Source organism: Mauremys reevesii, linkage group 6 (assembly GCF_016161935.1).
Source record: "Mauremys reevesii isolate NIE-2019 linkage group 6, ASM1616193v1, whole genome shotgun sequence".
NCBI classification, from domain to species: Eukaryota; Metazoa; Chordata; order Testudines; family Geoemydidae; genus Mauremys; species Mauremys reevesii.
The window spans coordinates 84,160,853-84,183,435 of NC_052628.1; the positions used below are offsets into that span (position 1 = coordinate 84,160,853).

Consider the following 22,583-nt stretch of genomic DNA (forward strand, 5'->3'; position numbering starts at 1 on the left):
GTGAACGGGGATGAAGCCTTTTGTGGTGGGAGTCCAGGTCCATCCACTCCCGAGAAAATGTTTTGATAATACATGCTACTGAGAGCAATCTGGTACCTTCCACAGGCAAAAAACCCTTTTCTTCAAAAGTTCAGGGATAAATTCATCCCAAGTCAGAATGGTTTAGCAGTATTAAGGAGAGGGATGAACTCAGGCACAGGCAAAGAAATCCCTCCAAATCAATAAGAGTATTGCTTATCTGTACTAAAATTTTCTTTTAATTTATAAGACAACAGACTATGCTATGAACAGATTTTTTTTTCTCAGATCATGTGGTTCAAATAATCGCAGCAGTCAAACAGAAGCATTTCCACTTAGCCGGGATCCTGAACTTTCAGGAAATTACAATTCGGCATGTCTGATCATTATGGAAATTGATTTTTTTTTTTTACAGATAACCAACAGTACATTGAACATAGGCATTGCATTTGTACAAGGTAGCATTCTACATTTAGGTTAATTATTTAAAACCAGATTTGACCAGCTTTTAAAGGTCCCTGGCTATTTGTTCACATCTTTTTGGGTTTAGAGCATTTAATTATTAGGTCCCTTAGGCCTGGTCTACATTGGGGGGGAGGGGAGGGCAAGGAAACGATCTAAGTTACACAACTTCAGCTACGTGAATAACGTAGTTGAAGTTGACATACTTAGACCTACTCACCGTGGTGTCTTCACTGCAGTGAGTCGACTGCTGCCGCTTCCCCCGTCGACTCTGCCTGCGCCTCTCGTGGCAGTGGAGTACAGGAGTCGATGGGAGAGCGCTCGGGGATCGATTTATCGCCTCTAGAATAGATGTGATAAATTGACCTCCACTGGATCGATCACTGCCTGCCAATCCAGCGGGTAGTGTAGACATACCCTTAGACTCAGCATGCCCTTTCTGTCTGTCACTGATGCTAATGTGATTCCAGCATTCAGACCTCACCTTCAACTCCTGTGGTTTGGATAATCCACAATAATCAGAGCTATTGTTTGCAATTATGTACATCCACATGATGCTATATTGTTGCATTATGTAGAAATTTAGGATGCAATATAGTACAAAGGGTTATATTATGAAAAATTAAATAATAAATACTATTCTGAGACAGAGAAATTCAGAACATAGAAGTAAGTGGGAAGAAATACAGTTTATTAAAGAAATTACACTGTATAAAAGTATTTACTTGAATTTCAGGCTGGTTAATTGGGAAGGCTGAAGGTTCCCTATTATGTTATTTCTAATTTTACATATTGATTTGATTTCATTTCATGCCCAACATTTACCTTTTTTCTTTTTCTAAAAAGATGAGCCAAGTACAGTTGTGATCAGAAAAGTGACTGTAAAATTGGTATCTTCTAACTCAACAGATTTGCCTTCCATATATATATTATGGGTCAAATCTATTGTCTTTTTTATTTTATTTTTTTTACTTTTTTCTCAATCTTGTTAACACTGCAGAAATAACACAGCATTCAAAGAAAGTGAGCTGGATACTGTTATGTCTCACGCATCATCATCAGAATTACTGACAACATTCCAACTGCAGAATCTTTATTACCGCTGTTGCAAAAGTCAGAAAGAGTACAAACTGACTTTTAGATTCTAAACTGAATTTGTAAATCTAGCAGCTAGCAGAAAAAAAACCTCTTACTTGTAAATAGAGTAAATTTGATCTGGTTTTCATTAACAGACAATAAACACAGAACCTCATGATGACAATTTTACAGCAGCTTTTAGAGAACAGTCATACTATAAGGGTAAGATTTTTCTAGTAAAAATCAATGCAAAATAATGACATTTCATTTGCAGCAGCTTTACAATGCCTAAGTCTTAGCTTAGCTTTCTCTGAGTTCAGAGCCAGCAGCGGGACATTTCAAAACACTGTCTTTGAAAGGAGTTTATGACACTATTCAGCCACCATACTAATCTAGGAAAAATATGAAGCTAAGAAGTTGCTCAGATTGTATTGAAACTCTAATGCTCCCTATTTTTAAAGGTTACTACAGTGGCTGATCCTTTTGATTTGGGCTTCACCCACGTTTCAACTAATCCAGCTAGCACATGTTAAAGTAGAACATGCCTTGTCTCCAATAGTTTTAGAACATATTAGCTGGGACATTCCAGCTAACGTTCTTAAAAAACAACATATTTTATCCTAGACTAGACATAACCAAGTTGTCTTCGAGTGTTACCCCCTGTCCAGAGCATGTGGCAAAGATCCATTCTGGGGTTGACAAAGAGTCTAACAAAAAGCCCTGTGAAGTCAATGGAAAGACTCCTACTGGCTTCACGGGCTTTGAATCAAGCCAGAAAAACAGATTACACATAGCTTACTGCAGCAAGATCCATGTCTTAGAGGAAGCTAGGGTGACCAGACGTCCTGATAAAATCGAGACCTTCCCGATATTTGGGTGGTTGTCCCGCGTCCCAACTGATCTTTGGTCGGGACGCAATTTGCCCCGATATTTCGCACTCGGCCGGCAGCACTCGGCTTTTTTTTTTTTTTTTTTGCTCCGCCAGCAGACACCTCCCCCCCACCCCCTCGGTGTCCTGATATTTTCTTCATCTCATCTGGTCACCCTACAGGAAGCACATACACCATGATATTTATAGATCCTTCAATTCAGAAAAGCATCCCTATTCAGAGAGGGCACATACCACATGTTTAAAACCCATTGATACCAAGACATTTAAGTTTCGTGCTTAAGTGATTTGCTGAACTGGGACAAAAGAAAAGACGATGGGTGGTCTTGTGGTTAAGGTACTAGACTGGGACTTGGGTTCACTTCTCAGCTCTGTCACAGAATTCCTGTGTGACCTTGGGAAAGTCACAATCTCCATATACTAGGTTCCCCTTCTGTAAAATGGGGGTAATACTTCCTTTTAACTACCCTTTGTCTATCAATTTAGACTGTAAGAGCCTCAAACTAGGGATGATCTATTAATGTGTACTTGCCCCAACACAATGAGGCCCTGATCTCAGATGAGGCCCCTAGATGCTATTGTAATACAATTATTAATCAGAATTAGTATGATCATATAAAGGCTTTAAGTAGCGGACTTTCATCCCAAAGCACTTTACAAACTTTACATATAGGAATCACTTCATTAACAAGGAAATGCAGCCACCTCTGTGATGGAACATTGCAGCTGTTAAAAGTGCACATTAAAAATATATAACAGTTTAGTAAAGGAGGGTAAGAAGACTGCCATATCCAATTGAAAATACTTTTACACGTATGTCTTTATTTCTTCATCTGGATGTACAAATTCTTTGACATGACCATTTTCAAGATAAATTATTCTGGTAACATGACTAGGCATATATCCAAAAAGGATAAATCCAAGATCCAAGTAGTGATTTTTACTACTACCTGTTAAGTTGTCCCAATGGATTATTTTTTGCAATTAGCATACGTACAGTAATTTACAGAAAAATTGGAGGAAATAAGAGACCCAAGCACATCCCTCACTCTATTATCTCCAATGATCCTGGGCCATGAAAATATGGTAGGGTGGAACAGACTGGATAAAGTCAGATGTCTCATCCAGCTTGCAAAGTGTACTGGCCCTTTATTTCCAATACACAGCAGAACTGTGATCAGTAAAATGATTCAAACACATTTTATTTTGACCACTTTGCAAAAAACAAAGCAGTTTATTGTCAAACCAGCTCCCAAATATTTTACAGGACCTTATGTAATAATTAACCCTTTTACAAAAATACATCATTCTCTCTCCTCCATATTTATGACTGTGGAAAATAAAATTCAATGACACCAAAAAGGAAAAAAAAGGTGCTTGGTAATATCATTTTTCTTGGTTGAAATGTAAACTTTTTTTTAGAAAACACTTCAAACTTGATAAAACTTGGCAATATTTCTAATATGTGTTCTCAGCAATGGTCGAGAGTTGGCAGTTGGAAAGACACATTAGTTATTAAATTATTACTCCCCCTATCATGAGGTATAAAAGGTATAAAAGTCCTGTGAGACTTTGTAATTTTGATGCTGGATCTAGCATACTGCTCATCATGAAGCAGGATTAATCTGAAGTTTCTCAGATACTTTTAGCAGCTGAATATACAAGAACAAGAGTGCAAGAAATTAGAATGAAGACTTCTAAACCTTCTGATTAAAACAGTGAACCAAGCAGTTATGGCAGTTTATAAATGGAAAAATTAATTGACCATATGAAGGGACACTGATGTTCAGAAACATGGCTGCAACTTACACTGAGAACAGTGGGATTTGTGCAAATATCTCAGAGAGCTACCTTGGCCAATAGGCTTTATCAGCTATAGGCAACAATATTTCTTCCATTTCTGTTTTTCCTTTTGCTGTCTAAAATACCAAGCAACATCTTCTGTTTATTTTTCACAAGATCCATTTTTTGTTTCTTGTAGGCTGAACTGCTGTTATCCATTATATAACAATGAGCCAGATTCTGATCCCCTTACACACACCTTATTCCTCAAGACATCCCACTGGAGACAATGGGATGATTCATGGAGGAGACAATGGGGATTACTTGTGGAATAAACTGTACTTGTACTTCAATAAGGATAGAAAAATTTGACCCAGTATTTGTACACTGGCAGTTGTATGGTTTTAGAGATGGGTGATTTTGTAGCTAAAGTACAGAACAGGGGTTATTCAAACTCTACTACAGACTTCCTTGTGTAACCTTGGGCAAGTCACTTGGGGAAAAATGTTCAAGGGTGCATAAGACAGACAGTCAGGCACCTAATTATTTAATGTTTAGGTGCTACATCAGTGTGATGTATCCTCAGTATTAACAGTACTATTAAAATATCTTTATGCTTACCTTTCCTGTCAGAGGTAGGAGTGTGTGTGTGTGTGTGTGTGTGTGTAATATTAGAACCCCCCTACGGACATCTCTCATTGGCATAACTCATATTTAGAGCTGATTTCTACTCCCTTCTTTATCTTTTCTAACCTGATTCTCACATACCCTTTTTGTTCTGGGATGTCCTCCAGCAGCATGTAAAGAAAATCCTGGAAAAGGAACAAAAGCACTACAATTAATATCTCTATCAAAAGATTCACTGTGTCTATGTCACTAGCAAAAGAATTTAAACAGCTTCAGATAGGAGACTGATAAAGAAATTTATGTCTCATCTATATTATTACTTTGTTCAATTGTATAGATAACATATATTTTGTCTGTCAGTTTTCCAACCCAGTCAAGCTGAAAGGTGTTACAAGTTAAAAGAAAAAGAACCTGAAAACACTGCTCACTGTTTTAACACAATTCTACATTCTGTCTTTACTGAATCTATTACACACAACAATAAAATTACATTAAAAGAACTTTAATTAAGGTTGCAAATTCTAGCACCCAAAACTTAGGAAAAGTTAAGAAATGCTGAAATTAAGGCTGCCTGTGCAACCTTACTTTGGCCTCCTGATGTGTCTGCATAATGATACAGTCTTTAATTACACAATCACATACTTTTCCCCCCCAAAAGGCACATTCTCAAAGTGTCAGGCAACCTTAATAATAAGTGGCGCAACCAGCCCAGCCTAGAATAATACAGTTCATTCTCTTTATAAAGTTACCCCTGGCATACCAGAAGTATTCTGGCACTCATCACTTTAAACATAATCTCATTCTTTATAACAATCACTTTGATACAACACACTAACTATGCAGGGTCCCACAAGCAGTTTTCAGGAGAGAAGCATTATTAAAAATAACTCTCCATTTTTACCGCCTATTTTTAACTAGCAGTAAATCAAGTTTGTTAATATTAAAAGTATCTTACTCGGGACAGGTCTTTTAGCCTAGTGATGCTGTGCACGGTAGCACAGATTGCTTAGTATGATTCCTGAAAGTGAGCTCTTGCTCCCTTGGCAAAGAGTGTTGTATTGAAGGCAGCAAGTTTGATTCCTAGGGAATGGGTGTACCCTGTTTTGCTGAATACGTGGTTTGAGCACTGTCCTGCTAAACCCAGGATTCTGAGTTCAGTCCTTGAGGGGGCCACTCAGGGATCTGGGGCAAAATCAGTAATTGGTCCTGTTAGTGAAGGCAGGGGGCTGAACTCAATGACCTTTCAGGGTCCCTTCCAGTTCTATGAGCTAGGTATATCTCCATACATTATTCGGGAGGAGCAATAGCTCAGTGGTTTGCGCATTGACCTACTAAATCCAGGGGTGTGAGCTCAATCCTTGAGGGAGCCATTTAGGGAACTGGGGTAAAAAACTGTCTGGGGATTGGTCCTGCTTTGAGCAGGGGGTTGGACTAGATGACCTCCTGATATTCTATAATACATTGTTAAAGGAGAGGGAGTACCTAGTTCAAAGTGTCAGTAATGGAATAAACCTTTCCACTTTAAGTCAGGTCAAATTCAGGCCAGGTCAGTACTGTTGTCCAAAAGATTTTACCATTTGTTGGCATCATTACAGCTGTGACAGGGATGATATAAATCTGACTGAAAGTATTCATACTCAATGCCATTTATACAGAAACTTCAAATGTTAATCTAGCCAGATTCCTTGATCTGCTATCTCATCAGTGTTTTATAATCTATTATTAGCAGATATCTCTTGTCCTACTAGTATTTTCACATTGTATGTATTATAGTCTCAGTTACTGTGAGACAAAATCTCTACTTTTTGATTCAGGCTCTTCTTTGTTTTCCAAGAAGATAATGAGAGGAAATTAAGAAGAAGAAAGACAATTCATATACATCTATTAACAATAGCTATCATTTTACAATTTTCCTTGAAATTAGGATGCTCCTATTGTTTATCAAAGTTTATAATGAATGTATTTCAGGGTTCTAAAGATAGGTATTTAGTACTAGGAACATAAGAATGGCCATACTGGGTCAGACCAAAGGTCCATCCAGCCCAGTATTCTGTCTACCGACATTGACCAATGCCAGCTGTCCCAGAGGGAGTGAACCTAACAGGTAATGATCAAGTGATCTCTCTCCTGCCATCCATCTCTACCCTCTGACAAACAGAGGATAGGGACACCATTCCTTACCCATCCTGGCTAATTGCCATTAATAGACTTAACCTCCATGAATTTATCTAGTTCTCTTTTAAACCCAGTTATAGCCCTAGCCTTCACAACCTCCTCAGGCAAGGAGTTCCACAGGTTGACTGTGCGCTGTGTGAAGAACTTCTTCCTTTTATTTGTTTTAAACATGCTGCCCATTAATTTCATTTGGTGGCCCCTAGTTCTTATATTATGGGAACAAGTAAATAACTTTTCCTTATTCACTTTCTCCAAACCACTCATGATTTTGTATACCTCTGTCATATCCCCCCTTAGTCTCCTCTTTTCCAAGCTGAAAAGTCCTAGCCTCTTTAATCTCTCCTCATATGGGACCCGTTCCAAACCCCTAATCATTTTAGTTGCCCTTCTCTGAACTGTTTCTAATGCCAGTATATCTTTTTTAAGATGAGGCGACCACATCTGTATGCAGTGTTCAAGATGTGGGCGTACCATGGATTTATATAAGGGCAATCAGATATTCTCCGTCTTAGTCTCTATCCCTTTTTTAATGATTCCTAACATCCTGTTTGCTTTACTGACTGCCGCTGCTCCCTGCGTGGATGTCTTCAGAGAACTATCCACAATGACTCCAAGATCTCTTTCCTGATTAGTTGTGGCTAAATTAGCCCTCAACATATTGTATGTATAGTTGGGGTTATTTTTTCCAGTATGCATTACTTTACATTTATCCACATTAAATTTCATTTGCCATGTTGTTGTCCAATCACTTAGTTTTGTGAGATCTTTTTGAAGTTCTTCACAGTCTGCTTTGGTCTTAACTATCTTGAGCAGTTTAGTATCATCTGCAAATTTTGCCACCTCACTGTTTACCCCTTTCTCCAGATCATTTATGAATAAGTTGAATAGGATTGGTCCTAGGACTGACCCTTGGGGAACACCACTAGTTACCCCTCTCCATTCTGAAAATTTACCATTTAACCCTACCCTTTATTCCCTGTCTCTTAACCAGTTCTCAATCTATGAAAGGATCTTCCCTCTTATCCCATTACAACTTAATTTATGTAAGAGCCTTCGGTGAAGGACCTTGTCAAAGGCTTTCTGGAAACCTAAAGTACACTATGTCGACCGGATCCCCCTTGACCACATATTTATTGACCCCTTCAAAGAACTCTAATAGATTCGTAAGACATGATTTCCCTTTACAGAAACCGTGTTGACTTTTGCCCAACAATTTAGGTTCTTCTATGTGTCTGACAATTTTATTCTTTACTATTGTTTCAACTAATTTGCCCGGTACTGATGTTAGACTTACCTGTCTGTAATTGCCAGGATCACCTCCAGAGCTTTTTTTAAATATTGGCATTACATTACTCCAAAGAAGGGTAACCACAAATTAGCATCTACACCATATTCTACAGTAGGTAGTGATAGAGGCACCACCCATTTCTTAGGGGGTGTGGTAAACTGGTACTAGGAGCCAGAGAGGGAATCAGGTGGAGGGGGGAGTGCGAGCCAGTAAGTGAGGGAAGACTAAGATTGGATGAGGAGCCAAGAGGAAGGATAGAACTGGCTGGGCAAGGAGATTGGGTACCAGTGGAGCTGGGTGAAGGTGGTAGTGTATAAAGAAGATGGATCTGCTGAGGAGCCAGGTTTCTGGTGGATAACTGGGACTGATGTTTAAGGAGTCAGACTGAGATAAGAAGTAAGGACAGGTAAAGAGAATAGGACTGGAATGAGGTGCCAGAGGTGGAGAAGAGACAGGACAGGGAAAGGGACAAGTTGGAAGTAGAGGACAGAAGAGTCTGTAATCACTAGAGCACCTGGAATGGCACCCAAGATTCATGCACCATTCCTCTGCTGACTGCAAATATCTGTGAAACTCACTAGCAAAGTGTATCTCATCCTCCCCTAGTGCCAGTCCACACAGAGAATTGCAGTCTATTACTGCTATTAGTTACTCTATTAACTCAAGTAGCAGCGATCTGGCTGATGAGTCCAAAGGTTCCTACCATGCTGATTACTCATGTGGATGTCAAGATGATGCCATACAATTGAATTTATGTTTTTTCATCTTGTTTTTTAAAATGTAGAAAATTAGACACAAAAACATTAAGTTAAAACAACATTATTAGGGTTGCAAAGTCAAGCACTCAATAGTTAGGAAATGATACAGACAAGCTTAATTCTTGCTTTTCCTAACCTTTGAGTGCTTGACTTTGCAATCTTAATAATGTTTTTTTAACATAGTTTTTGTGTGTATGATTATAAATAAAGTGAATGTTCACAGAGTTTATAGCAAGCATATATGCAGAGAACGAAGTCTTTAAAAAGCAATGCACCTGTAGATAATCAAAGAGTCTACGAGCATAGCATAACTTGATTAATTAGATTTAAAATGGCGCTCACATATTTTAAAACTAAAATGTAGGTTTTGCTTTAGAAAGGACTTTGATAAAACTTGATTTTAATAGACTTTTTTCGTTAATTTCATTAAGTTTTAATTTCAATAGATTGTGCTTTAATATAAACATTCCCTTCACAGTATTAGCAATCAAAAATGGCAACAATGTGTTAGTGCAGGGATCGGCAATCTTTGGCACGTGGCCCACCAGGGTAAACACCCTGGAGGGCCGGGCTGGTTTGTTTACCTGCCATGTCCACAGGTTCGGCCGATGGTGGCTCCCACTGGCCGCGGGGGGCTGCGGGAAGCGGCGCGGGCTGAGGGATGTGCTGGCTGCGGCTTCCTGCAGCCCCCATTGGCCTGGAGCGGCAAACCACGGCCAATGGGAGCCACCGTTGGCTGAACCTGCGGACGCGGCAGGTAAACAAACCAGTCCGGCCCACCAGAGTGCTTAACCTGGCGGGCCACAGGCCAAAGGTTGCTGATCCCAGTGTTAGTGAATATGAGAATCAGAATGTGAAACTAACTGGACTGAAGTGAAACTGAAATCTATTTTTGTGTTCCAACCTCAGTTAAGTGCAAAAGCAAACAAAAGCTCCAATCCTGTAATCTGCTCTGGACAGGGAGTCTTCTGAGCCTACGTTGAGCCCCATTGACATCAATGGGTATTCACTCAAGCTCAGGGTCTTCAAACACGGAAAAGCTTCCAGGACTGGGGCCAAAGGGTATAAATATATTTCAGACTCTGGGTTCTTTAAAAAGCAATCCAGAAGTGTCTATGCACAAAAATGCTCAGACACCGGCATGTCTACATTTCCACCTCCAACTGCCATATTTGTATGAGCAAATGAGCAAGACAAACACATAACTATTAATTTGCAGGTGTAGATACCCATTTATCATACAAAATTATGGTAATAGCTTGAGTATACGTAAGTGTGCATGTGTGTGTATATATGTATATACGTACACCTCGGCCTCTATTCACTGAAAGTTTGCCTTTTAAAACTTTGTCATAACAAAATCTGGGATTTAAAAAGTGTTGTTTGTTTGTTTTTAAGCAAGGCTGTTTCTATGCCACACCAGATTAGAACCTAAGCAGAATGCAGGAGCAGTTCAGGTCCCGGGTATTATTATAGCAGATGGAAGTCTATGAAAATGAAACTTTGACAACAACTTGATTCCTAGTGTGTTCTTTTTCCACCATCAAATTAAACAGTAGAATTAACTGCAGCAGTGAAATCAGGAACTTGTACTCATTTATTTCTATATCACTACATTCATTATAAAATTTTAATTCAAAGCAGTTACTAAATGAATTCTCTCATAGAAAGTAAAACAGAAGATTTATTTTTAAATCCTGCTAAAAGATTCCAGACTTGCTTTACTCATCTGTTGCTACTTCAAGTAAAATAAACAAAAACTACGATTAGAAACATACTAAGCACTGGCAATCAAAATGAAGGAAAAAAAGCAAACTGATTAATGTTTCACATCTGAAGTCATTTCCTTGCACCTGCAGCTCTCATCTAGGAAAAATACTACAAATATCACTGAAAACAAGACTTGTATTCAGAAAGTAGATAATTATTTGCACTGTGAGTTTTTACTTTCTCTCTTCCTCAGAACTCTTAATGCTGGGAACGCTTACAATTGTTTTGGACAAGGCAAAAGTATAAGACCATATTTAAATTTACCACTTGTGCCTTTATTTTAAACCTCTTATTGCTTCAGTGGTGACAGAATACTGTACTTTTCAAGAAAGAACCTGAATAAGAAAAGTTGGTAGAAAGTTTTAAATACAGTAATTACTTCTGATATTATGTATGCCTAGCTACAATTAAATGCCAAATACCTAAACAAATGCAACATTAAAGTTGAGATTTTCAATACACAGAGACAAGAAATTCAGAATTAACCATAACTCTGCCTCCTTGCATTTTTATTACATAGTTATACAACAAAGATGGACCAATAGAAAATGCTACTTATGTGTGTCTAGAAATGTACACCAATTGCTACCTAACAGTAAGATCAAACTCCTATTCAGTCTTTCCAGTAACTTTGGATTTGGCCTCCAATGAAGTGCTGAAAAAGTACCAGAAGTGTTGCAATGGCATTGTGACTCATTCCAGCCACCTCTGATTCCCAAACATAGACACTTATGACTGTTCAAAGCATCAAACTTTAGTGTGGCTTTCTGGTGTAAGAAAATACACTATGATTGATGCATTTTTAAGAAAACATCCATAACTTTACTATTTCAAAATCAAATATCTTCAAACAAAGGAAAGCACACATTTCTCAATCTTGACTAATCGCACGGCCAAGTTTGAAGTTTTAAAACAAAGTCTTCTTTGAGTTAATTATATTCAAAAAATGAGTCTTGAGAAATCTTAGATGAAAAATGTCATATATTCACTCTCAACTCAAAAATGGCTCAACAAATTTTTATCAAACTACTATGAATACTTGCTTCTGGGATGAGAACAAGCATGAAATGTTTCAGCTTGTGAAAGAACAGCTGGATACACTACAAATTCACACTTTACAGCAGAGCATTGGAGTGAGAGGGAAGATTATTAGTAGATTAGTAGTACCAGTGCAATATGATCTGGCTAGGATGACCTAATAGCTTAATGTGTTGGGACCTTCCAACATTTTGCAATATTTATGTAATCCACTAACTTAATTGATTTCCTGTCAGGCCAGTAGATCTAACTGCAACAAGCTGACTTTTTCTACCTCAATCTAATACTTTTCCTGCAGTCAAATTAAGGGCATTTGCCAGTTTCTTGCTTTCTTGCAATAATTTTCAAAAAAGTTTCCAGCTGGTGTTAAACACTAAAGCACTGGTGTTCACAACTTGGGAACCTTAGGGTACGTCTACACTACGGGACTATTCCGAATTTGCATAAACCGGTTTTGTAAAACAGATTGTATAAAATCGAGTGCGCGCGGCCACACTAAACACATTAAATCGGTGGTGTGCGTCCACGGTCCGAGGCTAGCATCGACTTCTGGAGCGTTGCACTGTGGGTAGCTATTCCGTAGCTATCCCATAGTTCCCGCAGCCTCCCCCGCCCCTTGGAATTTCCGGGTTGAGATCCCAGTGCCTGATGGGGCAATAATCATTGTCGCGGGTGGTTCTGGGTAAATGTCATCAGTCACTCCTTCCTCTGGGAAAGCAACGGCAGACAAGCATTTCGCGCCTTTTTTCCCTGGATTGCCCTGGCAGATGCCATAGCATGGCAATCATGGAGCCTGTTTTGCCTTTTGTGACTGTCACCGTATGCGTACTAGATGCCGCTGACAGAGGCGATTCAGCAGCGCTACACAGCAGCATGCTTTTGCTTTTGCATGACAGCAGAGATGGTTATCAGCCATACTGTACCATCTACCAATCCATAAATTGGTAATAAGATGATTGTGGCTACCAGTCCTTTTGCACTGTTCCATTTGCTGCTGTCATAAGTGCCCCTGGCTGCTCTTAGCCAGGGGCGCAAAGTCAAAATAGGGAATGAATCCCTGAGTCAATCCCTCCTTTTTGGTATCTAAAAATAGAATCAGTCCTGCCTAGAATATGGGCAAGTGTACTAGAGAACCACTGTATCAGAGAACCAGAGAGCACAGCTGCTCTGTGTCAGATCCTGAGCTGTATTCTATTCACATTGGGTGCTCCTGCAACAACCCCACCTGTTGATTCCGTTCTTCCCTCAGCCTTCCTGGGCTACCGTAGCATTGTCCCCCCACTTGTGTGATGAAGTAATAAAGAATGCAGGAATAAGACACAGTGACTTGTTAGTGAGATATGAGTGGAAGGCAGCCTCCAGCTGCTATGATAGTCCAGACAGGACAGTAAGGAGTGTGTAGGAGAGGAGCCCAGCATCCCTCTGCTAGTTCAGGGGCACTTGAATCTTTTCTTTACACATGAAGGGTGGGGGCTGATGGAGCTCAGCCCCCTGTTGCTATGACGACGATGGTTATCAGCCATACTGCACCATCTACCAGGAAAAATTAGGACCAGGCGCCTTGATCGACCTAACAGATGCTGGTCATCATGGTTACCAGTCCTTTTGCACTGCCCCATGTGCCAATAGGCTGATGACGAGGACAGATACCAGTCGTATTGTACCATCAGCCAGCCATAGCGTGGGGGGAGCAAGGATGTTGGTGTTGAGTGCTACAGCATCGCGTCTATCTGCAGCATTCAGTAAAGATAGGGTGACATGTAAAAGAGTCAAGAGAGGATTGTTTTCCCTTTCACTTCTGGGGGTGGGTGGGGGGGGGTGCGTAAATTGCCGAGCTATGCCCTGACCCACCGCGGACACTGTTTTTGACCCTAGAAGCATTTGGAGCTCAGCCAAGAATGTAAATGCTTTTCAGAGACTGCAGGAACTGTGGGATAGCTTGAGTCCTCCAGTCCATGAGCGTCCATTTGATTCTTTGGCTTTCCGTTACGCTTGTCACGCAGCAGTGCGCTGAGTCCCTGCTATGGCATCTGTCTGGAGATATTTAAAAAATGATTTTGAATTTCGTCTTCTGTAATGGAGCGCTGATAGAACATATTTGCCTGCCCTTACAGCGATCACGTCCGCATCGTCCATGTGGGAGCTCTTTCTTTATTTTGATTTTTAACTGCATCACTACCCATGCTGATCAGAGCTCCACGCTGGGCAAACAGGATATATTCAAAAGTTCGCGGGGATTTTCCTGTCTACCTGGCCACTGCATCCGAGTTCAGATTGCTGTCCAAAGCGGTCAGTGGTGCACTGTGGGATACCGCCCGGAGGCCAATTCCGTCGATCTGCGGCCACACTAACCCCAATCCGATATGGTAATACCGATATTAGCCCTACTCCTCTCGTTAGGGAGGAGTACAGAAACCGGTTTAAAGAGCCCTTTATACCGATATAAAGGGCCTCTTAGTGTGGACGGTTGTGGCGTTAAATCGGTTTTACGCTCCTAAAACTGGTTTAAACGCGTAGTGTAGACCAGGCTTTAGTGTAGACAAGTCTTCGACAGTGATTGGGTTTTTTTACTCTGTGACAATTAAAACTCCAAGGAAGTCTAACTGACCTGATATTCAAAACAGCTGCAAGCAGTGGGAACCTTCTCTACCTTAGGGTGCCCAATGTTCCCTCAAGTGGTAGAGCTGCACCTTGTGTACACAAGACTAAACTTTAAGAATGGGTATAAGTACTACTAGCTTCTTTTACTGGAGCAGATAGAGTCATGGAATAGCTTTTCCCAGCTTTCTTCTTTGGTTGCAGCAAGGTACAATATGAGACTAGGTAACTCTGCACAGAAATAGTTAGCAGTTAGGCAGCAAGTCTCTTCCCTGAATGTCTTCAGCCTGGCTTTAAAAAGAATCATCTCCTTTCAGAGTGGATCTTAAAGCCACCTTTAGCAGTCACTATTTTTCCTGCACTTGCTGATTACCCAGTTTAATTTGGCACATAACTGCTTCCAATGTTCCAAATACACATACAAGTCCAGAATCTTGAAAGTCCAATGCAACAAATATAAATGCAGGTTCTGTTTCCATGCCACCTTCAATGTATTTAGATGAAATTATCTTTATCCGATCAAAGTCTGATACAGGTACTCGTACCTGAATAAATGGGTGCACATGAGTCAGTCTGACAGCAATGCAACTTCAAGACACTCAGACAACACCACAGTGATGACTGCACAATAGAGTATATACTATTATAAGATCAGATACAGTATCTCATATCAATTACACTAAGAACCGATTTCTGTTTCCATTGATTTCAATGGAATATTTGAAACTGAGCTCAAGGGAGTAGGATTGCATCCTTCCACTATATACATATTATTTAGTTTTTACTGCTAACAGCTAATAGGAATTTATATTTAGTTCAAGTGACAGAGGTCTGTACTTCTGGAGCAGGATGATCTCAATTTATACCCCTTGTTGCCATGAAGTGTTGAATAATAATACATACATACATATCACTTGTAGAGCACTTTTTATGCAAGGTTCCAAGTGCTTTATAAAGGACAATAAATATCATCTCCATTTTACAGATAGGGAAAATAAGGCACAGAAGTGAAGTGTGACTTGCTTTAGGAAAAACGGAGTTCATGCTGGAGCTTAAAACAGAATCCATGTTTCCTGACTCAGTGTCCTATGCCCTATCCACATTTTAAATTTCCAACACCAGTGATTAAAATAAAAGTCACTTATTTTCAACAAACTGGGAAACAAGCACCAGCAGAGTACCTGAGAAAGGATCAGTTGTCCATGAAACTTCTGCACAAACTTTCTTAAAAATTCAAAATATGTAGCCTCTCCAATTCTCTTGGCTAGAGATTGCAGAAGGAAATAGCCCTGGAAGAAATCAGTGCCAAAGACAAAGATGATGCTATTAATTAAAGGATACACAAAAATAAGTGTTTATAAATGTGTTGGTAACATCAGCTTCAGTTACATCAGTTTCGCATTCTTACCTTCAAGTAATGAACCTGCATGAAGACTTTTTCTGCATTAAGACCGTGTTTGATTATGCATGTTCCAGACTCACTCACTTCTCCTGTGTTCTCTTTGTTTGGCCTAAAATGATTGCAAATCAATTAAATTGTTGACAAGTGAGTAAAGAACTAATGAATTACAAACTTTCATTGCCCAAAATGATTATAATAGGTTGGTATCTTCAGACACTACTCACTAGTATATTAGTCTCTGTTCTACTTTGGATCTGAATTTGTGCTAAATAGCTTAGCAGTTCTCAGCTGGGGGTCCACAGCCCGCTGGGGGACTGCAAGCCATTTCAGGGGGTCCGCCAAGCAGGGCCACTTGGAGCCCTGGGCCTGAAGCTTGGAGTTCTGGTGCCCTGCAGGGTGAAAGCCCTGAGCCCACATGCCCCATGGGGCTCAAGCCCTGAGCCCAGGCACCCCACAGGACTGAAGCCCTGAGCTCTGGTGCCCTGAGCCTTGACAGAAGCTGCCCCACGGGACTGAAGCCCTAAGCCGTCCCCACAGAGCTAAAGCCCCAAGGTGCTAAAGCTCTGAGACCCCACCCTGTGGGGCAAAACCCTCAAGCCTTCCATCCCACAGGGCTCCTGAGCCCCACTCCCTGCAGGACAGAAGCATCCCCCTGAGGCTGAAGCCTGGAGCCTCCAACCCCCACCCCCCAAGCTCTGGAGTTTTTATTGCATGTTGGGGGAGGGGGGCTTTGAAAGAAAAAGGTTGAGAATCCCTGAAATAGCTTAGCTAATATGAAAAGAAGTAGAAATAACAAGAAATGTATCCTTCTAATGTAATTTTGTGTGTGGCTGCACAAACAGCTGAGGTTAAACTGAAAGCCAACACTAAGCTGGTATATAGTACTTGCTCTTCCCTCCCAGACGCGACATCATATTGCATGGCATTTCATTAAGAGATACTACGTAGACAGTAGTGTTACATTATGAACAAAGGCAGACAAAAAAAGGCAGAGATATATGAGATGGAGGTATATGGGAAGGAAGGATATTGAACTCATTACATCCGGCTACATATTTCACTTTTCATACCTGAACAGAGCTTAACAGCTCACAAGACTACACCTGCAAGAATGAATAGCCTCTTTCATCTACATTTAATACACTACAGAAAAGTATAAGCCTTCCATTCTTTTTCTTCTTTGGTTTGTCATTTTGTGTGCATGTCAGCAAAAAACAACCAAAGCTTTGAAAGAGAGAGCCTGCCACACAGAGCCTTGGGGATTCTCAGTCAGACAGACAGTTAAATCCAGAACAAATTCAAACTATGTTAACTCTTCAGTATTGGGTCTTCAGATTGCCAAGCCTCAATAGGCATGATGGAAGCCCATACTAGTTATTAGTGCCTAGCAGTCCTATAAGTTTAATCACAGAGAAGAAAAACTAAAGACAAATTATGCAAAATTTCCCCCCTTGTCTGTAAATGGGGTCTTCCATACCACAGCCACAGTACTGAAGTACTAATTCTTTCTTGTCTTCAAACTTCTTTCCAAGAGGTCTCACACTGAGGCCACTGGGTGGCTAAGGAGGACTTGACAGCACTTCTTTAGGAGTCTATCAACATGACTGAAAACAATTCTGGAGACTTTAAATATAGTTTTAGTATGAGTGAAAGGTGGCAAACTAGCAATTCTGGAAACTTAAGCCCTATTTTTTCCCTCCACAAAATAGGGACAGCACAGGTAGCAGCAGTCCAGGCTTCCTTTTAAACACCATTAATATGTCTCTGAGGGACCAACTCTAAGAGTCAAGTCTCGATACCCATTTAAACCTTGGTCTCTGCTTTGATTGCTAACAAAGACTGATACAAGCAGCTAATTTTACTTAATCCAATGAAGAGACAACAAATATTTTTGGTTACTAATAACCAGTCATTATTCACCTAAAGATGAAAGGGACATATCTCGTTACTAGTCCTCTGAGCCATCCCCTTCTGTAAAGTGTGTGCATCTGTATTAAAGAACAATTAAACAAACAGAACTTAATCCACATTCCATAATTCACTTAGTACAACCTATCTCAGTGATTCCCAAACTGTGGTACATGAGAATGTTGTAAATGGTATGTCAGACACTCTTAAAAATAAATTGTTCAGTTTCAAATCAACAGTGGTTGCATGAGCTGCAGCTTGCCAGAAAGTGGTTTTGAAACAAAATGCATGTGCGTGGACGATTTTAGCCATAATGGTGAACACATTCACGAACAATGCCAGCACAATAGTTTTATTAGTGGTGTGCTGTGCACTGTGGCTGTGCAGATGGGCACTGTGCTCTCATCTGATGAGCTGGATTTCTACTGAGCTTAGCCTTCAGCTTGTGCCACATTGCACAACTCAAGCCATGAGGAAAACTTGCAAAGCCCTATGCCACATCACCGGAGCTCCTTTTTTCTGAAAAAGAACATGCATATAGTGCTAGTTCACAGTGTAGGCAAAACTTGCAGCTGCAAGGACACCCAAGACTTAAAGGGCATACTACAGGACGCTGCTGCAGAGCATGCTGCGTCTGTAACCTGTGCCTAACAGAGGCTGCAGCCTGGCCCCTGCTAGGCTGCGAGGCAGGGGGCACATAGGGAATTCTCTCCTGTCCCTGCAGGGAAGTTGGAGATGGGGGTGATTGGTTGGTCTGGTGAATAAAAGCCTAGATACAGGGCTGGCTCTTCAGCAGCAAAGCAGCTGGTCTGCTGCAGCTGGAGTCTTCACCAAGGAGGATGAAACCCTGTGCAATTTCCCCAACACTGCAAGCATCTAGGCAGGGCCGGCTCCAGATCCCAGCGCGCCAAGTGCGTGCTTGGGGCGGCATGCCGGGGAGGGGGGTGATCTGCCTGTCACCGAGGCGCAGGCAGGCCGTGGTGGACCTCGCAGGCGTGCCTGCGGGAGGTCTGGCTTGGTCCGCGGCTCCGGTGGACCTCCAGCAGGCATGCCTGCGGATGCTCCACCGGAGCCGCGGGACCAGCGGACCCTCCGCAGGCACGTCTGCAGGAGGTCCACCGGAGATGCGGGACCGGCGACCGCCAGAGCACCCCCCGCAGCATGCCGCCGTGCTTGGGGCGGCGAAATTACTAGAGCCGCCCCTGCATCTAGGAGGCAGGGCCCTGCTTCATTGGGAGTCCGACGGGCAGAGAAGCAAAAAGGCTTCATGGAGCTGAAAGTGCCTGATACTCTCACTTCCAGCCAAGATGCACCCAACTCTCTATCTCAGGGGTCGGCCACCTTTCAGAAGTGCTGTGCCGAGTCTTCATTTATTCACTATCATTTAACGTTTCACATGCCAGTAATACATGTTAACGTTTTTAGAAGGTCTCATTCTATAAGTCTACAATATATAACTAAACTATTGTTGTGTGTAAAGTAAATAAGGTTTTTAAAATGTTTAAGAAGCTTCATTTAAAATTAAATTAAAATGCAGAGCCCCCCGGACCGGTGGCCAGGACCCAGGCAGCGTGAGTGCCACTGAAAATCAGCTCGCGTGCCGCCTTCGGCACACGTGCCATAGGTTACCTACCCCTGCTCTACCTCTTCCCCTCTCTGAGCTGCCTTCCATTTTACACACACACACCCTTCTCACTAATGGCACTTTTTTTGTTTTCTACGAGAACTACCCAAAATGCTTTGTATTTTTCTTGATTTAACTTTTGTAAAAAGAGAACCAGACTGAAATTTGGCTCAAATTCAACAGTAATCAAGATAAGAATTAGCAAGAACTTCAAACTTAAATTAGACAAGTAAAAAAAATAAATAAAAAAAGATCAACCGACTGAATGTACTTCAGTGACATACCAAAAAATTTCAGCGGGAGGCTCAGAGCTTTAGCCCCTTGGGGCGAGGGGTGTCTTGGAGCTTTAGCTCCATGGGGTTGCGGGGCTTGGGGCTTCAGCCACATGGAGCGGCTTCTGCCAGGACTCAGAGCCCTGAGCCTCAGAGCTTCAGTCCCATGGGACACCTAGGCTTCGGGCTTCCTGCTTGGCAGGCCCCCTGAAATGGTTTGCAGCAGATCCCTGCTTGAGAATCACTGGGTTAGGACATTCACCTGGGATGTGGGAGACTGAGGCTGAAGTCCTTGCTCTACCTGATCCTGAGCAGGACTTCAACCTGGGTCTCTTATATCCAAGGTAATCATGGGCTATTTTGGGGAGGTCTCTATCTTGCTTTCTATTTTATTTTATTTTTGGTTTCACTCCACATCAGAAAGAAAACAAATATCAAAGCCTCACAATTTTTCACTGAACTGTATTCTTGTTTTTTGGATAGCCCTAGTTATAATCAAACATTTTAAGCTTCTTCAGGTATATATTTTACTAGAGAGTCCATAAGTACTTAAGGTAAGCCTATTAATGCCTAAAATAAAAATGCACAAAAAGGAGAAATAAACATGTGGTACTTCAAACATCAATTTTTCAAGCAGGTAGTACATGATCCAGTAAAGTTTGGGAACCAGTGGTCCATCTAATCCAAAATCATTTTTAATATGCAAGTATTCAGAGCATTACATTTCATACAGAACTAGAAAAGACAGTCCCCATTTTCTAACAGAAACATGCCTGTGGTTCAGCAGAAGTTCATCAAACCCAATATGTTTTTGTGACACATTTCAGGTTTGATTAATTGGCATTTTCTAATGAAACCCCATTTCATCCGAAAATTCATGGGTCTCACAAGGATCAATTTTCAGTCTGGTCCTATTCAACATCTACATACAGCCACTAGGTGAACTGGTCAGATGACCTGGACTCAAGGACCAGAAATATGTAGATGACGCACAACTCTACCCATTCTTCCCCACATACAATCATACCACTACCACCGAGATAGCCAAGTGCTTGGATCAGATCAGGTCATGGATGAAGAAGACCTGGTTGAAGCTAAACCTGGGCAAGACAGAGGTGATAGTGGTGGACAGAGGAAAGCATTCTGAATTGTTTACAGTCATGGTGCGGTCTCCTTTGGTTGAAGGTACACACCCACAATTGGTCAATTCAGTCTGTAGCTTAAGGAATGCTCCAGGACTTTTCACTGATGCTAAGCTTTCACATAGCTGTATCTTGAGTAAGGATCCGATTCTTTCACAGAGGTCACAGATTCTGTGACTTTCCAAGACTTCTGTGACTTCTTCTGGGGAAGGGCTGGCGCAGTTGGGTCAACACCCATGGGGCTGGATCAGCTGATAGCTAAGTTCCCTCTAAGCTGCGTGGCTGTGCAGCAGGCTATCAATAGCCATGCAGGCTCGTAGCCACAGGGGCCTGGACTGGATAGGAAGAGATAGGGGGTGTGCAGGACCGCGGCGGGGAGAGGCGCCTCTTCCCCGGCCCCAGAGCTGCTGCAGCTGGGGAGAGGCGCTCTCCACCAGCCCTGGGCTACTGTGGCGGGAGAGGGCTGGGGTGAGTCCTCTCTCCCCATCACAGCCCTGGGGCAGCCTGCACCTCAAACCTCTCATCCCTGGCCCCACCACAGAGCACCCCCAGCTGGAGCCCTCACCCCCCTGCACCCCAACCCTCTGCCCCAGGCCTGAGCCCCCTCCTACACTCCGAACCCCTTGGCCCCATCCCCGCCATTCATCATCTCTATATTGGTGCACATAAAATTCATTCCGCACATGGAGATAAAAAAATAGAGGGAACATTAGTTGACAGGTAGTCAGCCCCAGACCCGCTGGAACAGCTGACCAGTAGTTGGCCCCAGGCCCAATGGAACAGCGGCCCTGGGCCTGCTGGAGCAGTGACTGGGGTTGGATCAGCCCCCCTGGGGCTGGAGCAGCAGCAGTCAGCCCCTGCCACAGGAGCAGCGAGACTGGAGCAGCTGCAAGTCCCCAGAAGTGCTCTATTTGTCGTCCCTCCCCTCCTGCCCTGGGATTATCAGTAACAGTCTGGGACACGTTGCGGGCTTCCGTGAATGTTTGTTTATTGCCCACGACCTGTGCCTGACTTTTACTAAAAATATCCATGACAGAATCTTTACCATAATCATGAGTAACACTTTATCATCTCCGCTTGGCTAGGACAGTGATTCTCAATCCAGGGCTTGTGTACCCCTGGGGTACACAGAGGTCTTCCAGGGGGTACATCAACTCATCTAGATTTTGCCTAGTTTTACAACAGGCTACATAAAGAGCACTAGCAAAGTCAGTACAAACTAAAATTTCATACAGACAATGACTTATTTATACTGCTCTATATGCTATACACTGAAATACAAATACAATATTTATATTCCTATTGATCTATTTTATAATTATATGGTAAAATGAAAAAGTAAGCATTTTTTCTGTAATAATATATTACTGGAATGCATAGGTGCTAACTTCCTCTCTACCTGTGGTTACACGACCCTCCCACTTCGCCCTAGGCCCATCCCAACTCCACCCCTTCCTCTAAGCCCCCACTCTGCCCCTGGTCCCACCGCACTCCACCCCTTCCCCCAAGCTCACATCCCCATTCTGGTTCTTCCCACCCCCTGCCTGGAGGACGCCTGGTCCCCTCTCTCCCAGAGCCTCCTGCATGCTGCTGAACAGCTGATCGTGGCATGCAGAAAGTGCTGGGAGGGAGGGGGAGGAGTTGATTGGCAGGGGCTGCTGGTGGGCGGGAGGCGCTGGGGAGAGAGGGGGAGCTTGGCTGCCAGTGGGTGCTAAGCACATGCTAATTTTTTTTTCCATGAGCACCCGTGGAA

General features: G+C 42.1%; 1 protein-coding gene across 21 annotated transcripts in view; it reads right to left on the bottom strand.

Annotated features, from left to right (window-relative positions):
• LOC120407914 (aminopeptidase O (putative)) overlaps nucleotides 1–22,583 on the bottom strand; it is a 416,076-nt gene that overhangs the window by 144,801 nt on the left and 248,692 nt on the right. For 19 of the 21 annotated variants that reach the window (XM_039544257.1, XM_039544252.1, XM_039544253.1 and 16 more), the window contains 3 exons: nucleotides 15,891–15,993; nucleotides 15,664–15,771; nucleotides 4,982–5,040 (listed from right to left, as the gene is read on the bottom strand). In XM_039544257.1, the coding sequence (XP_039400191.1) occupies nucleotides 4,982–5,040; nucleotides 15,664–15,771; nucleotides 15,891–15,993 (270 nt within the window). The remainder of the gene's footprint in view (nucleotides 1–4,981; nucleotides 5,041–15,663; nucleotides 15,772–15,890; nucleotides 15,994–22,583) is intronic. The other 2 variants (XM_039544266.1, XM_039544267.1) reach the window with 1 other exon arrangement.